General features: G+C 40.8%; 1 protein-coding gene and 1 pseudogene across 21 annotated transcripts in view; both read left to right on the top strand.

The window, feature by feature from the left end:
• LOC143903155 (uncharacterized) overlaps positions 1-27,847 on the top strand; it is a 368,826-nt gene that overhangs the window by 202,042 nt on the left and 138,937 nt on the right. For all 21 annotated transcript variants that reach the window (XR_013258624.1, XM_077416615.1, XM_077416616.1 and 18 more), the window contains 3 exons: positions 17,707-17,851; positions 19,393-19,479; positions 20,475-20,601. Coding sequence is in view for 20 of the 21 variants with exons in the window: in XM_077416615.1 (XP_077272741.1) it covers positions 17,707-17,851; positions 19,393-19,479; positions 20,475-20,601 (359 nt within the window). In the remaining variant the exon portion in view is untranslated. The remainder of the gene's footprint in view (positions 1-17,706; positions 17,852-19,392; positions 19,480-20,474; positions 20,602-27,847) is intronic.
• LOC143903182 (uncharacterized) lies at positions 913-5,750 on the top strand (annotated as a pseudogene).

The raw sequence follows: 27,847 nt of genomic DNA, 5'->3' as shown, positions 1-27,847 counted from the left end.
TGCAGAGTATAACGTCAAGCGAACGTTAAATATCTTAACGTCGGGTAATAGGACTTAAACTGTTTCGAATTTGACGTTGGGAAAGTGATAAAAAAAGCACGTCGTAATTTTAACGTTTAGACAACGTCCAAAAAACGTTAGTAATTATAAGTTACATTTTATAACTTTCTTGAACCACTTACAACGTTGTGATTAGTAGAAAAGTAGTCCTTAGTCGGAAAGTTAACCGAAAAATGCTGCTTGGGAACCCTCTTGAGTAAACGGCGAATTCGCTCGCCGGACAGTCAGTCGTTGCTGAGGATTCCTAGCCTCAAGTCGTGGGCCAGAACTCAGCCGAAAATCGTCGCGTATCAATCCTCGTCTAAAGACAGCACGGCTCTCTCTCTCTAAAATTGCGGCTTGAATCGCTACTCGCTCGTTTCGTCTCAAAGTGCGGATCTAAGTTATTTATATTTCTTCATTAAGTGTACTACTTAGCGAGGGGTCCGAAAACTTCCGGTCGTGCTCCGCTCGCGATCGTTCTTCTGCCGCGCGCTCAAGACTTCCGTTCGACGCGTACAAGATCTCCGCTCCGCGAAAGGCTTCGACACGAGAAGAAAGTACTGGCAGAAAGTACGAACGACTCAGAAGATTTCCGAATCCGCGGCGCACGATCCGTTGTTTCCCCTTGCGTCTTTTCCGTTCTTGAAATAAAGAATATATATTTCTTTGTGCAATCTGTTTTCCGAGTGCTTTAATCCTCATTCCTCCCACGAATTTACGACTCGCGTTACACACGCTTCTCGCTCAACTCTGAGCAGAATCCAGATTCAGGGCGACCGTCGGAAAGCGACGCCCGAACATTTTGGTCCTTCGAGCCGGATAGAGGCGTGTGGAGGGTCGAGTGTGTGACAAGTGTGCATATTCGTCACCATGTCCGAGCATTTCGAGAAACAGCTGCAGCTTAAACGTTCGATCGAGCGTTATCTCGATAATTTCAAGAAAATCGGAAAGGGGAACTTAACCCCGGCGAAGGTGCGTTCCCGCATTCAATCTCTAAAGGAGCTCTGGGCTCCGTTCTTCGACGGCCACGCAGATCTCCTGCATCGGATTCCTGAATCGAGCCAAGCAGCCCTGAGCTACTTCCAGGACAACGCCTTCGACACGACTCTCGCAGCCTATCAACACGCCCTCGACTACATGACGGAGTGCCTGGAAGAATTGGAGCCGGTCGTGAGTCCGAACCCTATTTTCTCGAGTTCGCGATCGAACTTAACGGTACCGGCGTCCTCTCTCTCACATCTGCTTCCAATTAAATTGCCTCCGTTCGTCTGCGACCACGACGACTGGGAGACGTTTCGCGATAGATTCACCGCGTTAATTAAGAATAACAAAGATCTCGATGATTTCGCGCGCATGCATTTTCTCGCTTCATGTTTGAAGGGTCGTGCGTCCGAGTGCATCGCAAATATCTCGATTACCGCGGATAATTTCCTCATTGCCTGGCAAGCTCTCATCGCGCGGTACGAGCACAAACGAAGGTCTCTTAATTTGCATCTTTCTACTTTAATTGAGTTACCGAAAATTACGCGCAAGTCTGCTTCGGATTTACAGACATTGTACGATAAAGTCAGTACCGCGGTAGCTTTTCTTAAAAATCTAAAGCGCCGACCTGATGAATTGTGGAACGATATTCTCGTTCACCTCATCGTACATAAATTAGATCCGATAACGCGTAAAGCGTGGAGTGTAAAATCGAGCGATACCGATGATCTGCAATCATACGAAGACCTTTGTCGGTTTCTCAAATCTCGTACCCGCGCGCTCGAAGACTGTGCGATCGGTTCCTCAAGCAAAACCGCGTCGAAATCTGCGAACTCGTCGCGAGTGCACGCTGCGAACGCCTCCGCCAACAACTCGACTCCGTGTCCTTTATGTAAAGCGTCACACTTCATAAATCTGTGTCCATCGTTTATAAGCAAGAATGCGAGTCAGCGTCGAGAGATCATTAAACAACACAAAAGGTGTTTTAATTGCTTAAGTACCAAACACTCCGTGCAGGATTGCAAAAGTAAATATTCTTGTCGCGTATGTCATAAAAGGCATCACTCTCTGCTGCATTCTGACTCGGACTCTTGCTTCAGTGCCACAGGCGCTGTCTCTAGCGACATTTCGTCCTCAAAGGACAACGCGGCGATTAACTGCTCGTCGCCTCAAGCCTCTGATTCGAAATCGGAGGTCGACTCTCTTTTCGCGGCGGCGAAAAATCGCTCGCCGATTCTATTGGCGACAGCGTGGATCACGGTCCGCAGTTCGTCCGGCCGTACCGCCGTCGTCAGAGCGTTACTCGACCAGGGCTCCGAGATGACGTTCATCTCGGAGAACTTGGCGCAAACCTTGCGAGTCAAACGGATTCGCATGCCGATCTCGATTTCCGCCGTCGGCGGAATTAACGCCGGGACATTTCAAAACGCGACACGCATATTCATTTCGCCGCGCGCGTCTCTCGTCCCGTCCCTCTCGACTACGGCGCTCATTCTCCCGTCCGTAACTTCCTATATTCCGAAACGCAACGCGGATATTTCGTCCATCTCATATCTCTCCGACTTACCGCTAGCCGACACGGATCCGACGAGTCGCGATCCAATCAGTCTCATTATTGGAGCGGATCTCTATAATGAGATTATTCTCGACGGCGTGCGTAAAGGGGGGATCGGGCAACCTATCGCGCAAAATTCTATATTCGGATGGGTCATCTCCGGACCCGTTAGTTCAGCCGCGTTTCCTGAACAATCCTCAGCGAAAGTTCCTCGAATCTCAACGCATCATATTTGCTCTTTCTCGCTGGAGAAAGAACTCCGCTGGTTCTGGGAAATCGAGGAGCTTCCGCAGCGATCCGCTCTTACACAAAAAGAGAAGGATTGCGAAGAGCATTTTCGCTCAACTCATTCTCGCAATTCGGAGGGACGCTACGTCGTGCGTCTCCCATTTAAGAAAGGCCCTCCTATCAAAATCGGGGAGTCTCGGGTTCAAGCCGAGAAAATGTTTGCTAACTCGTCGACTTCGTGACAAACCGGAAGTTATGAAAGAATATCATAACTTTCTCGACGAGTACGAGCGTCTCGGACACATGCGACCGTTATCTCCCGCGGAAGACAACGAACAAAGCGTCTATCTTCCCCACCACGGGGTGATTCGGGAAGATAGCGTTACCACACGTCTCCGCGTCGTGTTCAACGCGTCAAGCGTCACCTCTAACGGTACCTCTCTCAACGACCACTTGCATATTGGTCCGAAAAAGCAAACCGATATTTCCGCAATAATTGCGCGGTGGCGCAGATACAAATACGTTTATTCGGCGGATATCGCAAAAATGTATCGCCAAATTCTCGTCGATTCTCGCAATATAAATTACCAAAGAATTTTATGGAGACGGTCTCCTCACGACGCGATAAATATTTTCTTGTTGCTAACCGTGACTTATGGCCAAGCCTGCGCGCTCTTTCTTGCCCTTGCCGTTCTCGAGCAATTAACTATCGACGAGGGTAAACACTTTTTCCTCGCCATTCCGATTCTCAGAGAACATATTTACATCGACGATGCCGTATTCGGAGCTGACGACAAGCCTCATATTCGACAAATTCGAGATCATTTAGTTGCCTTATTAAAACGCGGCGGGTTCGAGTTAAAGAAATGGGCAAGTAACTCCCCTCTCTTCTAGACGATATTGACGTCGCGGATCATGGGCTAGCCGGTAAAAAGCCCTTCGCGCAAGACGAACAGCTCAAAATTCACGGTATCGGGTGGAACCCCTCTAAAGATGTTTTCGAATATCGCGTCGCGCTTTCGGATAAAGTTCCCGATACCAAACGTACCATATTGTCCGCTGTCGCGAAACTTTACGATCCGTTGGGCTGGGCCACGCCTGTCACGATCGCCGCGAAAATCCTCATGCAAAGGCTCTGGCAACTTAATATCCAGTGGGATGAGCTTCTTTCCGAATCGGTTTTCGCGAGATGGAACGATATATATTCTCGTTTATCAGCTCTCGGTCACGTGCAAATTCCTCGTTGGAACGGCCTCGGGCCTGATACCGAACGTTCCGAAATACACGGTTTCGCGGACGCTTCGAATCATGCTTACGCCGCCGTTGTTTATATAAAGGTAGTGTCTTCGTCGGGCAAAGTCACGATATCGCTGCTTGTTAGTAAATCTAAGGTCGCTCCTTTGAAAACGATAAGCATACCTCGACTCGAATTATGTGCGGCCTTGCTTCTAGCGCGACTTATTGATTTTGTTCGAGCGTTAAATGGTTATCAAAATCTTCCGTATTATTGTTGGACGGATTCCAACATCGTGCTTGCTTGGATCGCTCAAGATCCTTCGCGATGGAAGACGTTCGTCGCCAATCGCGTTACTCAAATTCAAGCTCTCGTTCCGCGTGCCTCATGGCGACACGTCTCCACTAACGATAATCCCACGAATTTACGACTTGCGTTACACACGCTTCTCGCTCAACTCTGAGCGGAATCCAGATTCAGGGCGACCGTCGGAAAGCGACGCCAGAACATTTTGGTCCTTCGAGCCGAAAATTGCCTTTGAAAAAATAGTGTCGGCTTAGAGCCCCGGTCTCCCCTATAAAATAAACTATAGGAAGGAAGGCTGGCTGATTTTCAAGTTATAAAAAGGTCATCAACTTAAATTTAAAAACAAAATCTCGTTTAATTAAACAAATTTTAAATACAATTGACGTTTTACGTTTCGACTTTATGTACTTCGTCTTTTTCAGAAACCTGATACATAAGAGATAATACATAAAAATTAATTTAAAAATAAAAAAAAATAAAATTGCTATAGATAAAAAGGATAAAGAATAAAGCTGCATACTTTGGACTGACTTGCCAGAAACGTAGCTAAGATCTACACTATGACATAGTATAGACCTTAGCCATGGCACAATTAATGTATATACGAGTTGTCAAAAATAGAATAAAATAAGTCAAGTAATAAAATTGTTACTATTATTTATACTGTTGTTATTATTATTAAACAATATTATTTATTATTTGACAGTGTAAAATTGTAATGCATATATTAAAATTACATTAGGGCTAGAATATAAACCAGAGCCACAAGAATGAGAGCAATTCCAAGATCTCAAGACGAAAATTAACCTTACAGCGCTGTTGCAACCCGTGTTTACTGGTGTCGGTTTATGCTCGGGTTGAAGAAGTGCCACGCTCATATTTCTCGACTTCTTTATTGCACACGTAATTTGCGTTCAACCGCCATGAGGCTCAATTGTTACACGACACAAGAAGAAGGCGCGGTAGTCGACGCCCTCGATATAAACGATCGCATATCAGTCGATATATATCAATATCGACAAAGATGGTCGCGCAATCATAAAGTATCGCAGATGGCGCGTGGCGCGTATATTGAATTCGGGACTAAACATCCTGCCCCCTTTTGGAAAGCTTAGTTTTGCAAACTATTATAATCATGCAGATTAAATTCGGTAAATGCTATATGAGGCCGCAATCTTAAACAATATATGTATAAAAGAACAGAACGGAAAAATTGCTATGTAATTTTAAATAAAGGAAATAAAGAACTGTAGCATATAATAGATAATGGTTGTACGCACGCTTGCGACGCAGCCTTGCAGTGTAATTATTAGATGATTACATTGTCAAAATTAGTAAATCAAAACATATCTTATAACTAAACTTGAATTATGTTTGCATATTATCATCAATTAGAAGGATACATATTTTGAATAACGCTCGCTTGGTTAGACCATGACTAGTTTTTATAGTAACTACGCGTATTATCCCGTCCGCTCCCGGGTGCGTCTCTGTTATTAGACCTAATGGCCAGATCATCGGAGGAGTATTCTCGTTTTTTATCAACACCATGGTACCTAATTTTATGTTTGTGTCTTCTGGCTGTTTCCATTTAAATCGTTGTTGCAACTGAGATATGTACTCCTGCGACCATCTGGACCAAAAATCCTGTCTCATTTGTGTGATTAATTGGTAACGCGTTAGACGATTTACAGGTGCTTCACTAAGATCGTAATCTGGAATTGCAGTGAGCGCTTCACCTATGATAAAATGCCCGGGGGTTAACGGTTGTAGATCCGTAGGATCGTTGGACATTGGCGTGAGCGGCCTAGAATTTAAACATGCTTCTGTTTGTGTAAGAATAGTATAAAGCTCTTCAAAACTTAATATAGTTTATCCGATAATCTTTTTCATGTGTGTCTTAGCAGATTTAACTGCCGCTTCCCACAATCCACCCATATGCGGAGAGTACGGAGGGATAAACTTCCAATTAATGAACTGCTCTGTTAGATAATATTGTATCTGACTTTGAGTTGCGTCTTTGACAAGAAATTGTTTCAATTCTGCTAGTTGATTGTTAGCACCTACACAGGTAGTGCCATTGTCTGAGTATAAGTTAAGACATTTACCTCTTCTGGCGATAAATCGCTTTATTGCATTTAGAAATGAAGTAACGGTTAAATCTGATACCACTTCAAAATGTACGGCCTTTGTGGACAAACAGACAAAGATGGATAAATAAGCTTTACCCGTTTTATTTCGTGATATTTTTATGTTAAATGGCCCGGCATAATCTACACCCGTGTTAATAAATGCTCGTGCCTGTGTGACTCGACAAGCAGGTAAACTACCCATTAGTTGTGTAGCTGTTATGGGTTTTACACGAAAACAAACTATGCACTTTCTCAAAGCGTGGCGAATTGCATTTTTGCCTGATATGGGCCAATAGTTATTGCGGACAGCTGCTAATATCGCTTGAAGCCCAGCGTGTAAATTTCTGTAGTGCGTGTCTTTAATTATTAATTCCGTAAGGTAATGTTTGGTAGGCAATATAATTGGATATTTTCTGGAGTATTCTATTGGTGCATGCCGTAACCTTCCCCTCACGCGAATGACACCATTTGATCAAGGAAAGGATGCAAGGTTAATATCTTACTTTGGAATTTAATTGTTTTTTATTACGAAGATCACGTAGCTCTTGATGGAACTCGGTGGCTTGACAAATTTTTATTGCTGAAGTTAATGCCTTATTCATTTCTTGAACCGTTAAGGGCTCGTTAGTTCGCTTTGCGTGGTAGGATGCATTATCTTTGAAACGCAAACAGTAGGCAATGACGCGTTTTAGTCTGATTAGTGAGGAAAATCTTTGGATAATATTTGTGTTGGCTTCCACAGTTGTAGCCATCAGAGTTATTACTCGTGCTTCAGGTATGTCGCTGATAGTATTTGTAGGCTTAAAGGCATATAGTGGTGAGTTATGATGTAGGAAATCAGGTCTTTCCCACCAAAGTTTTATTGATTCCATTTTTTCAGCGCTAACTCCTCGCGATAATGGATCGGCTGGATTGTCCTCGGATTTGACATGATACCATGGAGCGCCGTTCGTGATGCGATTTATTTCGGCTACTTTATTGGCCACAAATGTGTGCTATTTGTTTGCTTCGCTAGATATCCATGACAAGACTATTTCAGAATCACTCCAATAACATGTATCCTGCAGCTGAATAGTTAGCGCTTGAGACACCTTTTTGCCTAGGTGAACCAGTAATACGGCCACACATAATTCTAGCCTTGGCAAGGTTATTTTCTTTAGGGGGGCTATTCGTGATTTAGCACATAAAAGTTTGACTGAATATTTTCCTTCGGAATTGACACTGCGCAAATATATGCAAGCGCCGTATGCAGCCTCGGAGGCGTCACAAAAGCCATGGAGTTCTATCTTTATAGGATTATGACATAAAACTTTTCGTGGAATGGAAATATCTTCAATTAGCTTGATTTGCGCCTTCCATGAAATCTACATTGCGTATGTCTCTCCCGTAATGTTTTCATCCCAATCCTTGTTCATCTGCCAAAGACGCTGCAATATTATTTTAGCGCGAACTACTAAAAAGCCCATCCATCCGAGGGGGTCGTAAATAGCGGTTATTCTTGACAATATATTGCGTTTCGTAATCTTTTCCTTATCATTTCCTTCTTTGACACGATAGTGAAATATGTCCGTATTTGTGTTCCACCATAGGCCTAGGATTTTTGTTGTTTCTCCGATCCTAACTGCAACTTCATTGTTGTCTGATTTGTTTATCTTCGCAGTATTGGATTTTCACTTGCTGAGTTCAAATTTTGCGCTGGACAATACATTAACGATATCATGTTTCAATTTTTTCAGCTCCTCAATTGAATCGGCTCCCGTTAATAGGTCGTCCACGTAAAAATCCTTGATTATTACTTCACACGCCCGAGGGTAGTGCTTTTTGGCTTTGCGCTGTCTCTTGCATACTTCTAATGGCTTCAAATGATGAGTTTGTCATGCCGTACGTGACTGCCTTTATGAAAAAGTAGTACTCGAGCAATCAGTACTCGTAGTATTGAGAGTATTAGTATGTTAATACTTATGAATACTGCAGAATGGTCAGTACTGTGTCTGTCAGTGCTTCCAGTACTGGTAGTACTACAAGCAATAATACTCATTAGTACTTCAAAGTATTGAAGTGGTCAGTACTTTATCAAATTAATATTCGGAGTATTATCATGATAGTACTGCCAGTACTGTAAGAACTAATAGGCACAGTACTGACTATTCTGCAATATTCATGAGTATTAACATACTAATACTGTCAATACTACAAGTACTGATCACTCAATACTGAGTACTGATTGCTAGTACTACTTTTTCGTAACACGTATCTTGAAAATACTAAATTAATAAAATACTAAATTAACACACTAAACTATCAATATGACGTTATTTTGATATTAACTTTGTGGCGGTCACGCCACCAGCGATACACGCCCGCGCGGCAACACTAGTAAAATGGGCAGTTTGCATCGACGCCGCTAGTCGTCGCCTCACCCAAGCATTCTCTCGAGTTCAAGATTCTGCACCGACTTGTATAAGAGAAGACCCCCTACAGGACCAAATCAGATATTTTCGGGCGCTAGTCGCCTAAGGCAAGAGTTCCTAAACTGTAAGCCTACAATCTTGATTTTTTGTTCTACTTGAATAGTACTGCGCAAGTACTGCGCCTGTGCCATACGTTAGTATCCCACAAGTATTCAATGAGTACTAAAAGAGTACTGAAGGAAGTACTGGAGGTAGTACTGGGGAAGTACTGGAGAAAGTGCTGGAGAAAGTACTGGGAGGAGTACTGGGGGAGTACTGGAGAAAGTACTGGAGGGAGTACTAGAGAAAGTACTGAAGGGAGTACTGAATGAGTATTGGATGAGTACTGGATGAGTACTGGGAAGGAGTACTGACAAAGACCAGTATGGTCGAATTTAGTAGTACTTTGAGTACTTATGTCTTCAGTACTTTCACCAATACTTTTTCCAGTATTAAAACCAGTACTACTTTTTCATAAGGGTGTATTTAGCTGTATTATAAGAATTGGTCCGTTAGGTGACCATCTCCACACAATGCGTTGATATTTACGATGCTTATCTGCCACCTCGACTTGGCGATACATTTTAATAATGTCTGTTTCCAATGCATACTCGTGCTAACGCAGTCGTATAATTATGTAGGATAAGTCATCTTGCAAGTTTGGACCTGTCTAGAGAAAGTTATTAAGTGATTGGCCAGAAGTTGTTTTGCATGAAGCATCAAAAACTACTCTTAATTTTGTAGTTGTGCTGTCCTCTTTTAGTACTGCATGATGCGGAATGTAATAGACAGGTTTGTCATCTATTTTATCTACTGAAACTTCCGACATGTGGTTTAATTCGAGATATTCGCGCATGAACTCATGGTATTGCTGTTTTAAAGCAGGCTGCTTTTCTAACTTACGTTCCAGTGTTTTAAGACGCTTCACGGCAATTTCATAGGATTCTCCTAATTCTTGATTGCCATCCTTCAGCGGTAATTGGATTACGAAACGTCCTTCCGAGTTCCTAGAATGTGTGGCGTGAAAGTGTTCTTCACACTGGATTTCTTTTTGAGAATAATGCTGCTTTATTTCTTCCATATGCCAAAATTTTTCCAGTTGCTGTTGAATTTCTGCGTTGGTAGAGATGCCACAATATGCCTTGTGTTGTTGATGTGTGCCACTTTGGTGCACGTTGCCCGAAATTATCCAACCCAAGGAGGTTTCTTGAGGTATAGGAGCTTTCCTTGATGATCTGATTTGCTTGTTTTCTAAAAGCTCCTAAAAAACAGATGCTCCCAACAACAAATCTATGTCTCCGGGAATATTATAATTCGGATCTGCTAATTTTAAGTTTCGTGGAAAACTTAAGCTGCTCTTATTTATTTTAGATGTAGGAAGGCAATTAGTTATTTTATCGATAATTAGAAAAGGAAGCCTTGCTTGATATGCGCTTGTACGCAATTGTATTATAGCATCGACTTGTTGGACGGCACTTATGGGTGTGTCGCTTATGCCTAAGATGGTTCTGTTAATAGTTTTGCATCGTAGTTTTAATTTATTACTTAATTGCCGCGTGATAAAATTTGATTGCGACCCGCTATCAAGGAGGGCTCGACACTTATGCAATGCTCCGTAAGAATTTTGAATGAGCAGAACGGCTGTAGAAAGAAGAACTTGAAGAGGTCCCTCAGTAGTACAGTGATTTAGCGAGACAGCTGATGAATCTGCACTTAAAGCGACTGTAGATTGTTGCCTTTGTTGGAATCGACGGCTTTTGATGAAGTTTCACTAGGTAATGCATTTATCTCTTTATCGTTCGTTTCTGCTGACAAAAACTTAGACCTGTGGAGGAGCGTGTTGTGGTAACTTTTACACAATTGACAATTGGAAGTTTTACAACCTTTGCCATGATATTGCTTTAGACACTTGATGCATAAATGTTTCTTTTTTACTTCAGCATTTCTATCACTAACCGACATATTAAGAAATGAACCACATTCATGAACCTTATGATCCTTTGAGCATATAGAGCAGGAGGAATTATCCGAAGCAACATATGAGCGCAAAGTGCCTTTATTTTGATTTTGAGCAGTTTTAGTATTGTTGCGAGTATCGGTGCGGAACTTGCTTTTGATACCGCTTCTAAACACGCACTACGGCTAATAAGAAAATTTGTAAATTCATCTAAATTGGGAAATTCTTTCATATCGGATCTCTTGATTTCCCATTCCCTACGAGATCCTCTATCAATTTTAGGTAGCATAATATGAATGACCCATATGGCAAAATGCTCGATAGACTGACCTAACTTCGCAAAGTTTTGAGTAATTTGTGAGATGTTATCTGCTAATTGTCTGAGATCAACATATGACTCCTCAGTAATGGATGGCAAGTCGATCAATGTTTGAATAAGATGATGTGTGAGCAACTTTTTATTCTCGAATCTTTACTTTAGTGAACGCCAGACGACTTCATAATTATCGTTGGTAATTTCTAATGCAGTTATCACCTTGGCGACTTCACCAGTCAATGCTGATCTCAGATAATGCAATTTTTGAACAACTGGTATAGTTGCATTTGACGCGATAAGTGACTCGAATAAATCTCGAAATGGCATCTAGCGCTCATAGTTACCGTCAAATTTTGGCAGTTCAATAGTTGGAAGCTTTACAGCTGGCCTAAACACAAATTGTTCATTACCAATATTAACTTGAGGGGGCGGTGGATAATTTTGATGATAAACTTGCGGAGGAGGAGCTCGTTCGTTTATCTCTAATTTTCGCGCTGCTGTTATCAGCTTGTAGTATTTATCCTCAAAATTTGACCGCTCTATCTCTTGTGCTTCCGTATCATCTATATCCTCAATTTTGCTTTGAATTGAATCGAATTGCTAGGAGACTTTCTGTTTTTTCAAATCGCAAGGGTAACTGTTCCTTGTTTTCTGGCGCTTCGTCAATGCGCTCGATAAAATTACTGAACATTGTGAGCTTTGCCTTCACTCTACCGCGTTGTTTAACTAAAAGCCCTAATTCTGCCATCGCGAAGGAATATAATCGTTTTCTGGTTAATAAAAACGTACGAGCTTCTCCGCGCGTAATAATAATTCTCTTAGAATCTACAAGCGTCTATGGCGAATAATTATATACGCAATGTATATATCGTAACAATCGAACTTTTTTATAAAATTTGCAATTATATTTACTTACGTGTTACGAAGCGTTTTAGGTAATTTTATGACCGACAATTATTCAGCGCTTCCAAATGTGACAGTAGGTCACCAGATAAATCTTGGTTTATTCAAAAGAACTCTGCGCTGTCTTTGGTAGATAATTCTCTTGTGATGGTGTCGTTGAGGCACGTCGAGGTCTGGTGAGACTCGCCTGGATGCGACGGAGACAGTTCGTCGCAACGCCGTTTAAATACGATGAAGCCTGGTGATAACCTCAAAATTGCGATAGAGACCGTCCTCTGCTGGGATAGAAGAAGGTCCGGTGATGGCTCGCGGAATTGCGAGATGACGCCGTGCGTTAGCACGACGCGGTTGTGATGGCTCGCGGAATTGCGAGAGGACGCCGTGCGTTAGCTGCGACGCTATAATTGCGACGCCTTGTGCGGCAGGTAAAAGATGCCGTGCTTCGCGGTAATGCGAAGACGATGACGACAGCCGGCGTACGTGCTCGTCCTTCTTAGCTAAGGATGGCAGTTGCACTGCGGTCCGTATTGTTTCAACGGCGGTGGTTGTCTGGTGTAATAGCGGTCGTGTACGTGTTTTCGTGTACGTTACGCACGAGATTGCACGGAAACTTTAGCATCCGGCTCGAAGGACCAATGTTGCGACCCGTGTTTACTGGTGTCGGCTTATGCTCGGGTTGAAGAAGTGCCACGCTTGTATTTCTCGACTTCTTTATTGCACACGTAATTTGCGTTCAACCGCCATGAAGCTCAATCGTTACACGACACAAGAAAAAGGCGCGGTAGTCGACGCCCTCGATATAAACGATCGCATATCTGTCGATATATATCGATATCGACAAAGATGGTCGCGCAATCATAAAGTATCGCAGAGGGCGCGTGGCGCGTATATTGAATTGGGGACTAAACAAGCGACCTTTGTACTTGTACTACTACTATCAATGTCGATCTTATAATATGGCGTCCCAAATGAGAATATCGGAAGGGCCCTGCTCGCTGAACCGGACTCCTCGCCTCAATCCTCCCTCTCGGACGCAAGCTGCCGCAGCTCTCCTTTTCCTTGCGGTGAGCTCTCCTTGGGAAGTCAAATCTCGCTCGGTTGGTCTCTAGAAGAAACGTATCAAGAGCGGCCATGATACTGAACGAGAGCGAGGAAGGAGGTGGGGGCGCTTTGAAAGTGGCGACTCACGCGTCGCGCTATCTGAATGAAACGATCGGGCGTTTGCAAAACGCGAAGAAATTCGAGCGCGTCAATTTGTTCTCAAGTTTTGTTACCAAAATTTGCTCAATATTTGGCATCAATTTGGCGTTAAGTTATTTAGTCAACAAACTTTAACAGCAATTTGGTGCCAATTTGTTATCAGGTAGTTGCTAAGCTTTGCTCGGTATTTGGCGTCAATTTGTTCTTAAGCTTTGTCACCAAAATTTGCTCAATATTTGACATTAATTTGGCGTTAGGTTTTGTCAACTAATTTTAGCGGCAATTTGATGCCAATTTGTTATCAAGTACTACTAAGCTTTGCTCGATATTTGGTATCAATTTGGCGTCAATTGTGTACGCATGTTTTGCTACGTATTTGCTAGCTGTTTGTCGACAACATTTGATAAAACAAATTTTGATGCTTTGTACCATTTTTGAAACCAAAATTTGTAGCAAGTATTTGGCATTATTTGTTCGAACAGACTTGGCTATGTAGATAAATTAATTGTTTCAGTCTTCGAAAAAGTCATTTCTAAATATGTAAAAAATTATTTGCACCTATTTTCATTAGATTCTTATCATTTTTAATATGCTTTCGAGAGTTACATTACAGGTTAGGTAACATTTTTGCTATGTTGTCCGTGTATAATAAAGCGTCGTCTACAATACATGGAGTAAGCGTAGAGTAAGGAGTAAGAGTATAGGCAGGAGTAAGCATTATAGCCTGATTGGCCGAGCGTAAGAATAAGAGTACAAAATAGGAGGAGTACAAAATAAAATTAATTTATTCTGCTTACGCCTTTACGCCAGTTCTCTTAAACCGAAAATAGCCCTACAAATGACAAGTTTTATAAAATATTTAAATGAGTAGCTTTTGACTCATTACAAAACATTTTATTTAAGTTTTTAAATTTTATATAAATTGAATTTTAAATAAGTGACATTTATCATGTCAAAAATAAAGATATTCTCTAAATAAGAATGTTTTTTTCTTCTGTGATAGCTGTACTGGAATATGCTCACAGCAATGCTTAAAATCTGGGCACGAAGAGAAACTCTAATATATAGTACAGAGTAGAGAGTTCACTAGTTGTCCGATTGGACTTCTCGATCAATGAACGTATAAATGCACTTTTTGGTATGCGCTTCCATAATATGCATTAAATGCGCATATAATGCGGGACAAATATCCACATTTAATGCAAAGTTTAATGTACATTCAAAGCGCATTATACGCATTGGCGCTCCTTGGGTATAAGAACGTAATTACAACTCTTATATTTGTTTTGGTTTATCAAATATTTTGTATTCTGTGGTTAGATTTTTGACACATAATATTATGAAAGAACCGGTGTTGAAAATAACTACAATAACTGTTTTGTCTGTTCAAAAGATTATTTTTTAAGTAATGAAGACCTGGTATCAGTGCAAGTTGTGCACTGGCTGGGCTCATAACTTATGCAACAATAGAGGAAATTTTCATTTTTTTTTGTAATAAGTGTTTTTGATTAGAAATTTTTTTTTATTTTTTAGATATTTATTAGTTTTCTAAGAAAATAATTTTTGTTAAAGGATAACTTGGATAACAAAGATTTTGATTTTATTTCTGTTATTAGCTTATAATTTAGTAAAAACAGGTGATGGCTTTTTCAAAACCATGTTGTGTTGAAAGAGCCAAATTCTCTATTTTTTTAAAAAAGTGATTAAAATATGTTAATGACTAAATATTATTTTTTTGTTTAATTGATTTTATAGATAAATAAGCACACTTAAGTAAAAAGCGGTTTTATTTTATTAACACAAAATTAAATACTTTTTTCACATTTTGAAAAATACTGGCTCTTTCATGCCCACTCTCCTCTACACGTGCACTTGACTATATCTCAATTAACGGATTTTGTTGATAAACTGCTGTTTCGGTTCATAGACATCGTCAGTGTCATGATTTGTTTCCTATCAGTCGTATTATCTTACTTAGCTATTACCCAGATAGCTAAATGCTGTGAGTTGCTGCCATGTTGTCAATAAGCAGCTTGTCATTAATGCAACTAATTTTGACAAACTTGGGACAAGGTGAGACAGCAATGACAGCATTATGCTTGTTGAACTCATATGAATTATATTTCTAACAGCAAATTGATTGCAACGTGACAGCATCAATTTAGGGATTTGTGACAATTTCATATTGTCAACACTTCGTTAGCAATGAGATACAATTAAAAAACTTCATAGCTTGATGACAATAACGGATAAAAATTATTATATATGCGTTGTTGCCGTCATGTTTGCATCATGATACTCAAGATGGAACTATGAATCATTCATTGCTGTCATGTTGCTGACATATTGCAGCAACATAACGTACCAATATTGCGGACCGTTTGCTCTTGAAATTGCGTCAACTGATTGCATGTATAAGCAGTCATGTAGCTGTATTTGTAACGTGTTCTATTTCGATGTCAGCAAATTTACAGCAAATATATGAAAACACATGCAATGCATTAGTTTGCTCAATGTGCTCTATCACGCTTGGCTATCTGGGTAGTTTCTGCCAAGTTTTCGCGATGTCAAAATACAGCAATTGGAAGTATGATATACAAGAGATAAAATTTTTAATGCACACAATTGGCATTGGTGGTCATTCGTGAATCTCCACGTTAAAAACACACAACAAAAACAAAGGAATCACCTTGTTCTCGCTTGTACAACGATTTCCTGTATATGCAACGATTAAATTTATCTTGCATAGGAATTAATTTGAACAAACTATGTAGACTTACTATATATATTAAAATGAAATATTTTTCCTATAGGGTAAATTATATACTATCTGAGTAACGTAATTTTTTTCTTAATAATCTTAAGACTAATGGTGAGAGACAGTTAAAAGTTGTGCTATGAAACTTAATAAAATAACAAATATCAAGGTCAACTCTCAGTTACCTCACGTGGGCCTAAGTGACCCAAGGCGTGTTTAAAACTCGCGCTCTTTTTAAACGCGCAGTGCTGAGGACTCCAGACCCGGGGGGGGGGGGAGTTTGAAGGTTCTAGCACTAGCCTGGCCACTTGCGAGACTCATTGTCAGTCCGGTTGTAGCAGCCGCGGCAGAAAGTGACAAGTGGGACAGTGGGGTTACTTAGACCCAGGTGAGGTAATATTGTGACAAAAACGATTTTTATCTAAATACAAGTAAATAAGTAAATCTTATAAAAAACAGTGTATTTATGCAATATAATGATACAAAAAATATTTTGTGTTGTATAAAAAGTAAAGTATTGGATTTTATTGGTTTACAAAATCAAATAATACCTAATAGCTTAGCGTCAAGATATTGATTTTACGGCAGCTACGACATTCTTAGGTAAACTCTAGTAAATACTTACAAAACTTTTTTAACCGAAACTGTTTCATTTTTTCATTATAAAGATTATTATTATTATTGTTGTTATTACACATAAATGGAGACAAGGTTTCGTACTCGGTCAACGGCCAAGGTGGTATAATCCCATGTGTAACAAACATGGCGCAAAAATATGCAGCACTTGCGCGTCGCAATATAATATTTTTTTATATGTCTATTTTTAATAAAGTATTTTTCAGGCATTTTTATTGCATTTATTCAACATTTTTACCGATATTTTTTTTTTATACAAAAAAACATGAATTTTTATCTCTTTATAGACGCTATTTTGTATTAGCTATATGAAACTTTTTGAAAAATATTTTGTTATTTTTCTACATGTTTATATTTCATGCCCAAGGTCGCAAGTTTTACAATTAAAAAAAAAATCCATTTTTTAGAGACAATAATATTTGATCGATTTTCTTCAAAATCATGAAATTTTACTCTGCAAAAAAAATATACTTTTTGGAACCAATCGTTATGACACTAATTTCTTCTTAAAGTGCAACTCTTGACTTTTCGAATTATGTATTATAAAACCTTTGTATCTTTTTTTAGTCAGTACTACGTCAATTTGAAAGAAAAGCAAATTTTTTCGCTTTTTTAGAAAAACACGTTTTCTTTTTTTTTTTTAATAACATTTACATTTTTTAATTTGGAATAATCTAACCTACACAGTTTTGTAGATCTTTAAAAGATGTATCAATTAAAAAAAATGACGTGAAATTGATGCATTTGTCGTAAAGATACAAGCTGGAGAAGACGCCAGGGTCTCTCAGACCCACGTCAGGTAATATCGGGGTGTAAAAACGTGAGGTAACTGAGAGTTAAGATCATATAAAGGTGAGTACATTGAAGTACGTGTATATGCGTGTGCGCACACATTTCAAGTTTATATGCGTAAAATGCGGGCGTGCGTACGTGTGTACCTATGTGTGTGTATGCGTTTGTCAATATGTTCTTGAATTAAACAAGATCTGTTAACGTGATTATTCGCAGCACGCCAATGATGGACCTTCTGGTGCAGATCGCGACAGCTCACAAATTGACGGCTTCGAACTACAACTTGCAAGCGATCGGCGAACGTGATTTGATTCTACCTCATCATCCGAACACTCCTATAGGAGCATTGGACGCTCTTCAAGTAATTTTAACTTTCTGTTTTATATAATAATATATATTTTTTCTTAATATGTTCTTCCTTAAATTATATGTTCTTTATGTACACAGTGGTTTACAGACATGTAAATAGTGGTTTTTTTGCATCGAACAAATTTTTATTTTCATTAAATGTCATATCTTATTGTTAGTTCTTATTTGAGAAACATATGAATTTATGTAATCAAATTATTGCATCTAGATTAAAAAAAGAAAAATAAAAAAAATTGTGTGCGTGGCCTCCACGCGGCAGAGGTGAAACTTCCTAGCTGTGAGGAATAAGATAAAGATTTTTTAAATGAATTATTCTTGTCGGAAGGAAAAGCACAAGTAATATAAAGTCAAATTTAGAAAAGTTTTTTGTGACGTTCGGATCTGATGGTCAGCTGTAACACTTCCACGCCGAATCGCGCCCACAGAAGTTTCATTTCAATAAAAGTACATCTCTAAAGTAATTTTGTTTCTAGTATTTTATCTGTAAATAATGCAGCTACACCGGAATTTATTAATTTTTTAATTGATTCAACATTTTGATCAATAATATGTATAACATTTTTTTTATGTCGCTTATTTTATTTGTGCAATCAAAAATTCTATCAATTTTGTTTATTTTGCAAAACAAAAAATCTTTGTAGTAAAATTCTCAATTAAAGCTGCTTGCATCCGCGGGATCTTTAGGATAGGAGACATTGTTCTTTGAATTAAAAAAAATTGGATTTTGAAGCAAAATTAATCATGCGCGATAAATGTTGCTTATTTTTCGGATAAACAATTGCGTATAATGCATAGTTTCATGGTGTTATGGATTCGCATAAGTTGAAGAAGTACATACATCGTGTGTCGATTTTTCGTCTGACAAAGCGATAGTACTGTTAATGATCCTAACAATTTCCCTGCGTGTGTCACATGAATTTCTACGCGAGAACGCGCTGTCTAATAACGATTCTTTGACGCTCACTCTCTACGTCGCGTGTTAAATAAACCCTTTTGCATGTCTATTCCCAGTACCGATTGCTATACTTTCTCTGAGAGTTACAAACATTTATAATTTCTTTTGTGAATCCTACATATCATTCACTCTTGTCGAGTTTGATAGAATAAGAATTATTTTCAATAATTCTTTTCCTTATATTTTTGCTCAAATATATATATATCTACGAAGTACTATACTTTTGAAAATATACTTTTCATGAAAAAGGGATTAAATATTCGACATTTCTTTACTTTATTTAAAAAATGTATAACTATTATATTTTTGTATAGAAAAGTGAACAATTTTAAATTATTATTGATAAATTGCAATTAAATAAATTACAACAAATTCATTATTATAGATAGCCACTGTTAATTTTAAATATGCAACGTATAAATTTTTTATTTCTCATGGAAGAAAATTAATTGATATTAAATACCGCATATATATTTTATATCGCGGAACGATAACTAATTTACCGAGGCTTTTATAACTAATGCATCAATAAAATTTGTGAAACAATTGAAGTCGTTTCTGTTTTGTGTGTGTCTCAGGTTAAATTACTTTCCAAGCAGGGCACGTGCGTGGCGCATAAATCTAAACAGGCTAATCAACCTTTTGAAACAACATTTAGATTGCAGGTAAGGAAAAAAATACCATCAAGTTTTTTACAGTTAATATTAATCGCAATTAATATTGATCTGATTCAACTATTTTATTGTTTATATGAAATCAAATCTGTAAGTCTGTTTTATTTTGTATTTCCCACAAATCGTCGCTTACACGGTTATTTTAGTTTATTATTTTATCTTTATTATTTCAAAGATGTTAAAAATGTCGAAAACAAAAAATTTTTTTTTCTTGAACTTGAGATATAAAGAGATATAGTTTTCCGTTTAAATCTTGTTATATGATTAATATTTTTTTACACTCTTTAAGTTTAAAAAAATTAAAAAATAGCATAAACATTCTTAATATCTAGAATTAAATAGTTGTAGACATTGAGAATGTTTATGCTATTTTCATTTTATTTATTATTGAACTATTAATAGTTCAAATAAATAAATAAGTTGTTGTGTTAATATATAATATGTTTTTTATGTTTTGATTTCTGAAATAAATAAAAAAATGTGTAATTTGAAATAACTATCTCTCAAAAAATAAAAATTTTGTCTAATTTTTACAATTATAAAATTTTATAAATTTTATAAATTATAAACTCAATTTTTATAATTCTTTTTACAATCTAAATGATATACTTTATATCTATTAGTGAATAAGGAATATTATACATTTATGACATTCTTATCATTTCAAAGCAGATATTTTTCACTAAACTTGGAGACGCAAACAAATTTTGGAAAACTTTTACATTTTTTTTTTTACTTAGAATTTTATAATTTAATCCTAAAAGTAAAGGTCTTTTAAAAAAAATGCAACGTATAAGTAAGTATAGCAAGTAAAAGCAATTTGACACGTATTTTCTCGACAAATGCTAAAAGTAAATGATACACTCTTATGTTATCTGGTTCCTGCGGGAATCGTATTTAGAATCAGTTGCGAACTTATAGTATATTCATAGTGCGGATGCATTAAATCGGTAATGTGATACGCAACAACTTGATTATCGGTGCAGGTACATTTGCCGAGAAATCAGCTGTACGTATCGAGGGTTAGTCCAAAGATGAACCTTGGAGAAATCCTGAACAAAGTGTGCCGCGAGAAGAATCTGGATAGGAGCAAGTACGAGCTTCGTCATCCAGGTAAATATTTACTAAATAAAACTGCGCTTGGATTTAATAAGCTTGTAAAATCGTACAATTAAACTCGAGAAAAATAAATGCAATATAAAAAATTGCAATGCAATAATTAAATACATAATGGAAATACTTTCAAACTGTAATGTATTTACAAACTGTGTTATTTAATAACAAAATAAATAATTCAATTATTTATTTATTTATTTATTTAATAAAAAAGTTCAGATTTTGATACTGTTTCTTTATATATTACATAAATTTGTATATATTACATAATAAGGTAAAAGTTTATCTTTACGCAACCACCGTCAATGACTTTGACCTTGACATATGTTCTCAACCCTGCTGAGTGACCTTCAGAAGGTTTTACTTGTTGTTTATTAAATTATTAACATAAAATTTTATTAAATATAATAGTTTCTGTCAGTGCTAAAGGAAATAATTTGCTGATATATGTGTATATTATAGACAGTACACACATTAATTAGCAAATTACTTCCCTTATAGACCTCGTTCGTGTACACGTGTTGGCAAGGTATAGGGACTCCGCCCCTCCCCCGCCCACTCATTCAATAAATAATATTTACAATTATAAACATACAATTATGGTTAAAGCAGAAAATACGTTGTTTTTATGCTTTCTAACACATAACATTGTATATATGTATATACTTTTCTATGCTTTTACTATTTTCTGCTTTAACAAAAGACTGTTTTTGTATATATTACATATATTATAGCAGTGAGCCGTTATATATATATAACATATATATAGTTATATATTACGTTATATATTACATATATATGTATATATAAAGCAGAGTGAATCGTTAATATAAAATATATTAACAATTCACTGGTTGACACAAATGACTCTTTCATTCGTGCAGGTACTATTTCCACATATATGTTAGTCATTTATGCCTTTCCATACACAAAATAACTGCTATATTTTTCAGACCTTTTTTGTTAATAATTTTTCAATAAAGAACGTGCGACGGTTAAAACCTTCTGAAAGTCACTTTAGGAGAATGACCTTGACAATATATGTCAAGGTCAAGGTCATTGGCTAGGGCTGTGTAAAGGTAAACTTTTACTCATAATAATTTTATTTGTATGTATGCAGTATAATTAATGTATATACGTGTAATCTTCTGCTAAGAATATTGAAGAATTTATTCTAAATATATGTCGAAAAATAGAGAAATATTTCACCGTCATTTCGACAAATTGGTTGTTATATTATTTTTTATTTTGGTTCAGAAGTGTGTAATAGTTTGAATAATAATGATATATTATATTAAATGTTTTTGAGAGACTGCAATTAAGGTCGTCTAAACACTTATTATTATTGCATTAATTAATAATACATAACAATACTAATTAGATGATTTATTAATGCAATATGTTAAAACTAAACCATTAAAACATCGACTTCTACACTCAATTTATTAGAGATGGTGTATAAACTTTATTTAATACTTTATTAAGTTTTATGTTATTACGTAAATAATATGAGCATCACGAAATAGGAATAGATTCGTTCTTAAGAAAGCTTGATATTTAAATCATTAGCACGACTATGGTCACTTGTAGAGAAATTTTATTTTAATCGAACGAACAAGTTCAGAAATTAATATGAGATAATGAATAGAGAGATGGAATGACAACATTAGATAATATGAATACGGATAACGACATGATAAATTGTATAAATGTGAATTACCAAATCATATTGTAACGATGCACCCCTTACGACAAGGCATCGTCCCCGGCTACCACCCGCCGGGAGCCGCCCGACCGATTCCTTGTCGGGCGACCACAGGGCGCGGTGCGCCCACATTTTTTAAAGATTTGAAACGCGCCGTATGCGCGGGAAATCCGTCGCACCGGTGCCTTCCCGCCCGACGCCGACGAGCGCCGAAGCGAGCCGATCCCCGCCGAAGCGAACCCGCGGGATCACGCCGCTCTCACCACCGCACCGTCGCCTGACGATCGGCCTCCCTCCTGCCAAAGCTCACCGCGCCGAGCGGTATAAAAAGCCGGCGCGCTCGACGAAAAGACACTTCGTCTTTACCACGGCTCTCCGCTATCCCTGACGAAGCTACCCTCCGAATCCTAGGGCAACACGCACAACGAGGTCCAGAGTTCTGGTTCTCGATTGAGGGTTTTCAGAGTGTTCCCGAGCTCCCTGAACACTACCCCGACGGCCACGGCACCGTGGGTGGGGTCGAGCGTGCTCGGCCTCGCCGCGAAGGTTCTCGCGACCGTGATCCCGGGATTCCGCCACCCTTCCATATGGAATATCCCGAGTAGAAATTTATCCGGGCATCCTATATTTAATGCTGGCCCCGTATGGGCTTTACTAAGGCATCCAAAATAAGGGCTTGTCAAACTCAAACCCATTTAGGACCTAGTTTTTGTTTTTAATTTAGGCATGTCTAACTATAGCCCATACAGGGCCCAGTTTGGTCACGATTTTTCTCCCAAGACAATTTAATGTAGGATTTCCTAGTTGTAGCCCATACAGGGCCCAGTTTGGTCATGATTTTTCTCCCAAGACAGTTTAATGTAGGATTTCCTAGTTGTAGCACGTACAGAGCCCAGTTTGGTCACGAATTTCCTTCCAGGACAGTTTAAGGGGATCCTAAAGCCATCTGTATTACCGACCAAATTCCATATATATATCCTTGTATAGACAATGCTAATAGACAAGGATAGACAAGGTTATAGGTTATATTGCATTTTTCACAGATAACTTTTTTGTTTAGAGTCTAAACCTAATTCTGACAACGGTATCAATACATTGTAGAATTTTTATATAAAGCGTTTTCGCAAGTTGACGCATTGTTATATGCAGTTCCTAAAATTATTTTTATTCTCGGTATAAAATCACGTTGAGAATCAACTTTGGAGAAGGATTTTTAAATCCGTAAAGCCAAAAAAAAGATATCTGTGCAAAACAGATGTCGGTATTACAGACGACTTTAAGATCCCCTTAATGTAGGATTTCCTAGTTATAGCCCATATAAAGCCTTTTTGGAAATATATTATATATCCAATTCAAAATTTTATTACTCTTTTTAAACTGAATTTGTTTCTTAAGATAATTTTTGAAAAATTATATATTTGCGCTAGTTATGCCATATGTATATTATATATAACACTTACATCAAATTAATAAGTAGCTCACCACGTAAGGCAGTTGGCTCACGATCCAGAGGTCCCGAGTTTGATCCCACCAAGGTAAGTGTTTTTTTCAGATACAAGAAAATACGAGAAAATATTTCTAGTCATAGATTGCATCTTAAGAAACAAATTCAGTTAAAAAATAATAATAAAATTTAAAATAAATAATTTCTTTTGAAATTTCTACTCGGGTATAGGCTCGACTTATGAAGCCAACATTGGCCCAAGTTCGGAAAGCAATAAGGGCCCTAGATAAAAAAGCGTGACATTCCGAAATGGGGCCAAAGTGGGCGTCCTAACAGGGGCCTCAAATAAAGTAAGGAAGCCCTTTCAGGGCCCGATTACAGCCTAGGCAAAATTTCTACATACTGCGTTCCGTATGTAATGTACCGCGGTCCGCTATTGTCACCGGTATTACTTCGGGCCATATAGCCTAGCTCCTGCGTTCAGATATCTGTAGCCGCGTTTCGTATGTCATATACCGCGTCCCGTATGTAATAGACCGCGTTCCGTTATTATCCCCTGTATTAATTCGGTTCATATAGCCTAGCGCTTGCGTCCTGATATCTGTAACCGCGTTCCGTTATTATCACATGTATTAATTCGGTTCATATAGCCGAGCGCTTGCGTCCTGATACCTGTAGCCGCGTTCCGTATGTAATATACCGCGTCCAGCTTGCGTGTAATATCGAATCTTGAATAAAGTGCATGTTACTATTCCATGGCAAATTGATTACTGTCTCTAAGCCTCTCATCGAACTCCCGATCCCGTAAACCAGTCCGCGTTTGATAAAGACAGGCCGTTACATGGCGCCCGAACAGGGACCGTTTTGATTCATTCCGAGAGACAGTAAGCAAGGTGCATCATGCCGAAAGCGTAGATATACGCGTTAGCAAAAAGCCAGCTCACCGCCGAGCTCGAACGACTCGAGCTAGACACCGACGGCTCGGTCGACGAGCTACGCCGACGCTTAAGCAATTACGTAACTGAGCACCCGGAAACGGGGCCGCACACCGCCGCGGGGGGCCGCCAAACGCCGGCGGCGCCTACTATCACCGTGCATCCCTCGGGAGACCTCCTCGTACCGGTGGGCGACTCGCGGCCGCCAGCGTCGCCCAATTTACCGCTTTATACACCGCCACTAACCAACACGCCGTTCGTACCCTTCCGCCCGGTCGCAGATGACCGCCCCAGCAAAACCCCCGCCCAGGTCATGGATCAGATATGGAAATGGGGGTGCCACTTTGACGGGAAAGACCCCGTGGCGTTCCTCGAGCGGCTCGAAGAACACAAAAACGCGTATCAATATTCCGGCGCGCAATTATTACTGGGGCTGTCGGAGATGTGCAAAGGCGACGCCCTGCTATGGTGCCGAAACAACCGAGCCAGCTGGCAGGGGTGGGACGATTTCTGCACTGATTTCCGCGAATACTACCTGCCGCGACGGTACCGCGCCAAACTAGTCCGCGAAATACAAACCCGCCAACAAAAACCGGACGAGCCGTACCGAAAGTTTGCGACGGACATGCTGACCATAATGCGACGGGCCACCGGATTCACGGAAGAGGAACAAATCGACGCGCTCTACGATAACATGCACCCGCGTTATCAATTATACATCCAACGCGACGCCGTGACCCGCACGCGAGACATACTGCGCCTGGCGGAGGAATTCGAGCATATCGAGGAACGGACGCGCGTCCGACAAGTTGCCGTCCCACCGTCCGCGATCGCCGCCGCAGCATACGACCGCCGCGAGTGCTGCTGGCGGTGTAAGCAAAGGGGGCACACCCGATTCGACTGCCGCCGACCACCGCGTCGTTTCTGTTCCCAGTGTGGCAGGGATGGCGTTTTCACAAAAGACTGTCACCCGCCGCCGGAAAATGCCGCTCGGGCCGGGGACGAAGCGGCCGCCCACCGGTCCTCCGAATAGCGTATACGCCCGTCCGCACCTGACCGTGATAGTATCGAAGCAACCGTACGAGGCCCTCCTAGACACCGGCTCCGAAGCTTCGTTCGTCAACGCGCAAACCGCCGACAAGATAGCCCGCGATTTCCCGATCCAGCCGGTTAACGGACGAATGCACCTCGCCGACGGGTCAAGCACGTCCATCCCGGGGCTAATCACCTTCCCCATCTCCGTGCAAGGAAGGATGTTCTGGCACCGGTTCCAGATCATGCCGACGTTAGATGGCGATGTCCTGATAGGCGTGGACCTATGGGCGAAAATGGACTTCGCCATACCGCCGCCGGGACCACCCCACACCGATACGCAAACCGCCGCCATCGAGCACGCGTCCGAGGGGGACGCACTACCGGAGGGGGAACGCCTCCGCGGCTTCCTGGCCGCCGAGCTCGCGAAGTTCGAGGCCGTGCAAGGACCCACCGACCGCGTGCAGCACTTGATATGCGTCAAAACCGACCGACCAATCAAGCAACGTTACCGACCACGAAACCCCGCCATGCAGGCGATCATCGACGCGGAAGTCGAAAAAATGCTCCGCGACGGCATTATCGAACCTTTACATAGCGCGTGGAGCTCGCCGGTCGTTATCGTACAAAAAAGGACGGCAAACCCCGTTTCTGCATCGACTTTTGCTTGGTCAACGAGGCCACCGAAAAAGACGCGTACCCACTGCCCCACATCACCGCGACGCTGGACAAATTGCGGGGGGCTCGCTATCTGTCCACGCTCGATTTAAAGAACGGCTATTGGCAAGTGCCACTCGCGCCCGAAAGTCGACCCCTGACCGCCTTCACCGTCCCCGGCAAGGGGCTGATGCAATTTAAGGTAATGCCGTTCGGGCTGCATTCGGCACCGGCTACGTTCCAACGCCTGCTCGATACTATTTTGGGCCCGGACCTAGAACCGTACGTGTTCGTTTACCTGGACGACATCGTTATCATTACCGAAACTTTCGACGAGCACCTCCATATTATGCGCGAAGTTTTCCGCCGGCTCCGGGAGACCAACCTCCGCATTAACCCCGAGAAGTGCCGGTTTTGCGCCAAACAAATCAAATACTTCAGCTACCTCGTCGACCGCGACGGTATCCGAACCGACCCGGACAAGGTCAGCGCCGTCGCAAACTGGCCCGCGCCACAAAACATCCGCCAGATCCGACAGTTCCTGGGGGTCGCGTCGTGGTACCGCCGCTTCATTAAGGATTTCGCGACCCTCGCCGCACCGCTCACCGCCTTAACTCGGAAGCACGCCCGGTGGAATTGGGGGGAAGCCGAGCAAAGCGCATTCACCGCCCTAAAAACCGTTCTGACCACCGCGCCCGTCCTCGCGTGTCCGGATTTCTCGCGACAATTTCACCTTCAGACCGACGCCAGCACCACCGGCCTGGGGGCCGTGCTGACGCAATACTTCCCCGAGGGCGAGCGCGTTATCGCTTACGCCAGCCGCACACTAAATAACGCCGAGCGGAATTATAGCGCAACCAAACTGGAGTGCCTGGCCGTGGTATGGGGAATCCGACGGATGCGCGGCTACCTTGAAGGGTACAGATTCACGGTAATCACCGATCACCAGTCGCTAAAATGGCTACGAAAGCTAGAATCCCCGTCCGGCCGGTTGGGACGATGGGCGTTCGAGTTACAACAGCATGATTTCGAGATTAAATACCAAAAAGGGGCGCTCAACAAAGTAGCCGACGCGTTATCTCGACAACCCGAAGTCCTCGTCGTCACACGAGCTAAGTGCCTATGGCATACGCGCATGTGGCACGCGGCCGAAAATACGCCCCACGAGGTGCCTGATTTCAGGATCGACCAAGGCCGGCTGTGGAAGCACGTGCTCCACAGCCTGGATTTCAAAGACACCCCCGCAGCCGAGCAATGGAAAGAATGCGTGCCAAAAGACCAGCGGGGACCGCTCCTCGAACAGTATCACGACGCACCGACCGCCGGCCACCTCGGAATAGCAAAAACCATCGCGAGAATAGCACACCGGTATTATTGGCCCGGGATGTTCCGCGACATCGCCCGTTACGTCCGCGAGTGTCCAACGTGTCTCGCCTATAAGGTCGCGCAGGAAAAGCCTGCCGGGCAATT

Source organism: Temnothorax americanus, unplaced genomic scaffold (assembly GCF_048541705.1).
Source record: "Temnothorax americanus isolate GAGA-0224 unplaced genomic scaffold, ASM4854170v1 Scaffold44, whole genome shotgun sequence".
Lineage (NCBI taxonomy): Eukaryota > Metazoa > Arthropoda > Insecta > Hymenoptera > Formicidae > Temnothorax > Temnothorax americanus.
Note: the sequence above shows the minus strand (reverse complement) of the source record. Positions and strands in the feature narration are given on the sequence as shown.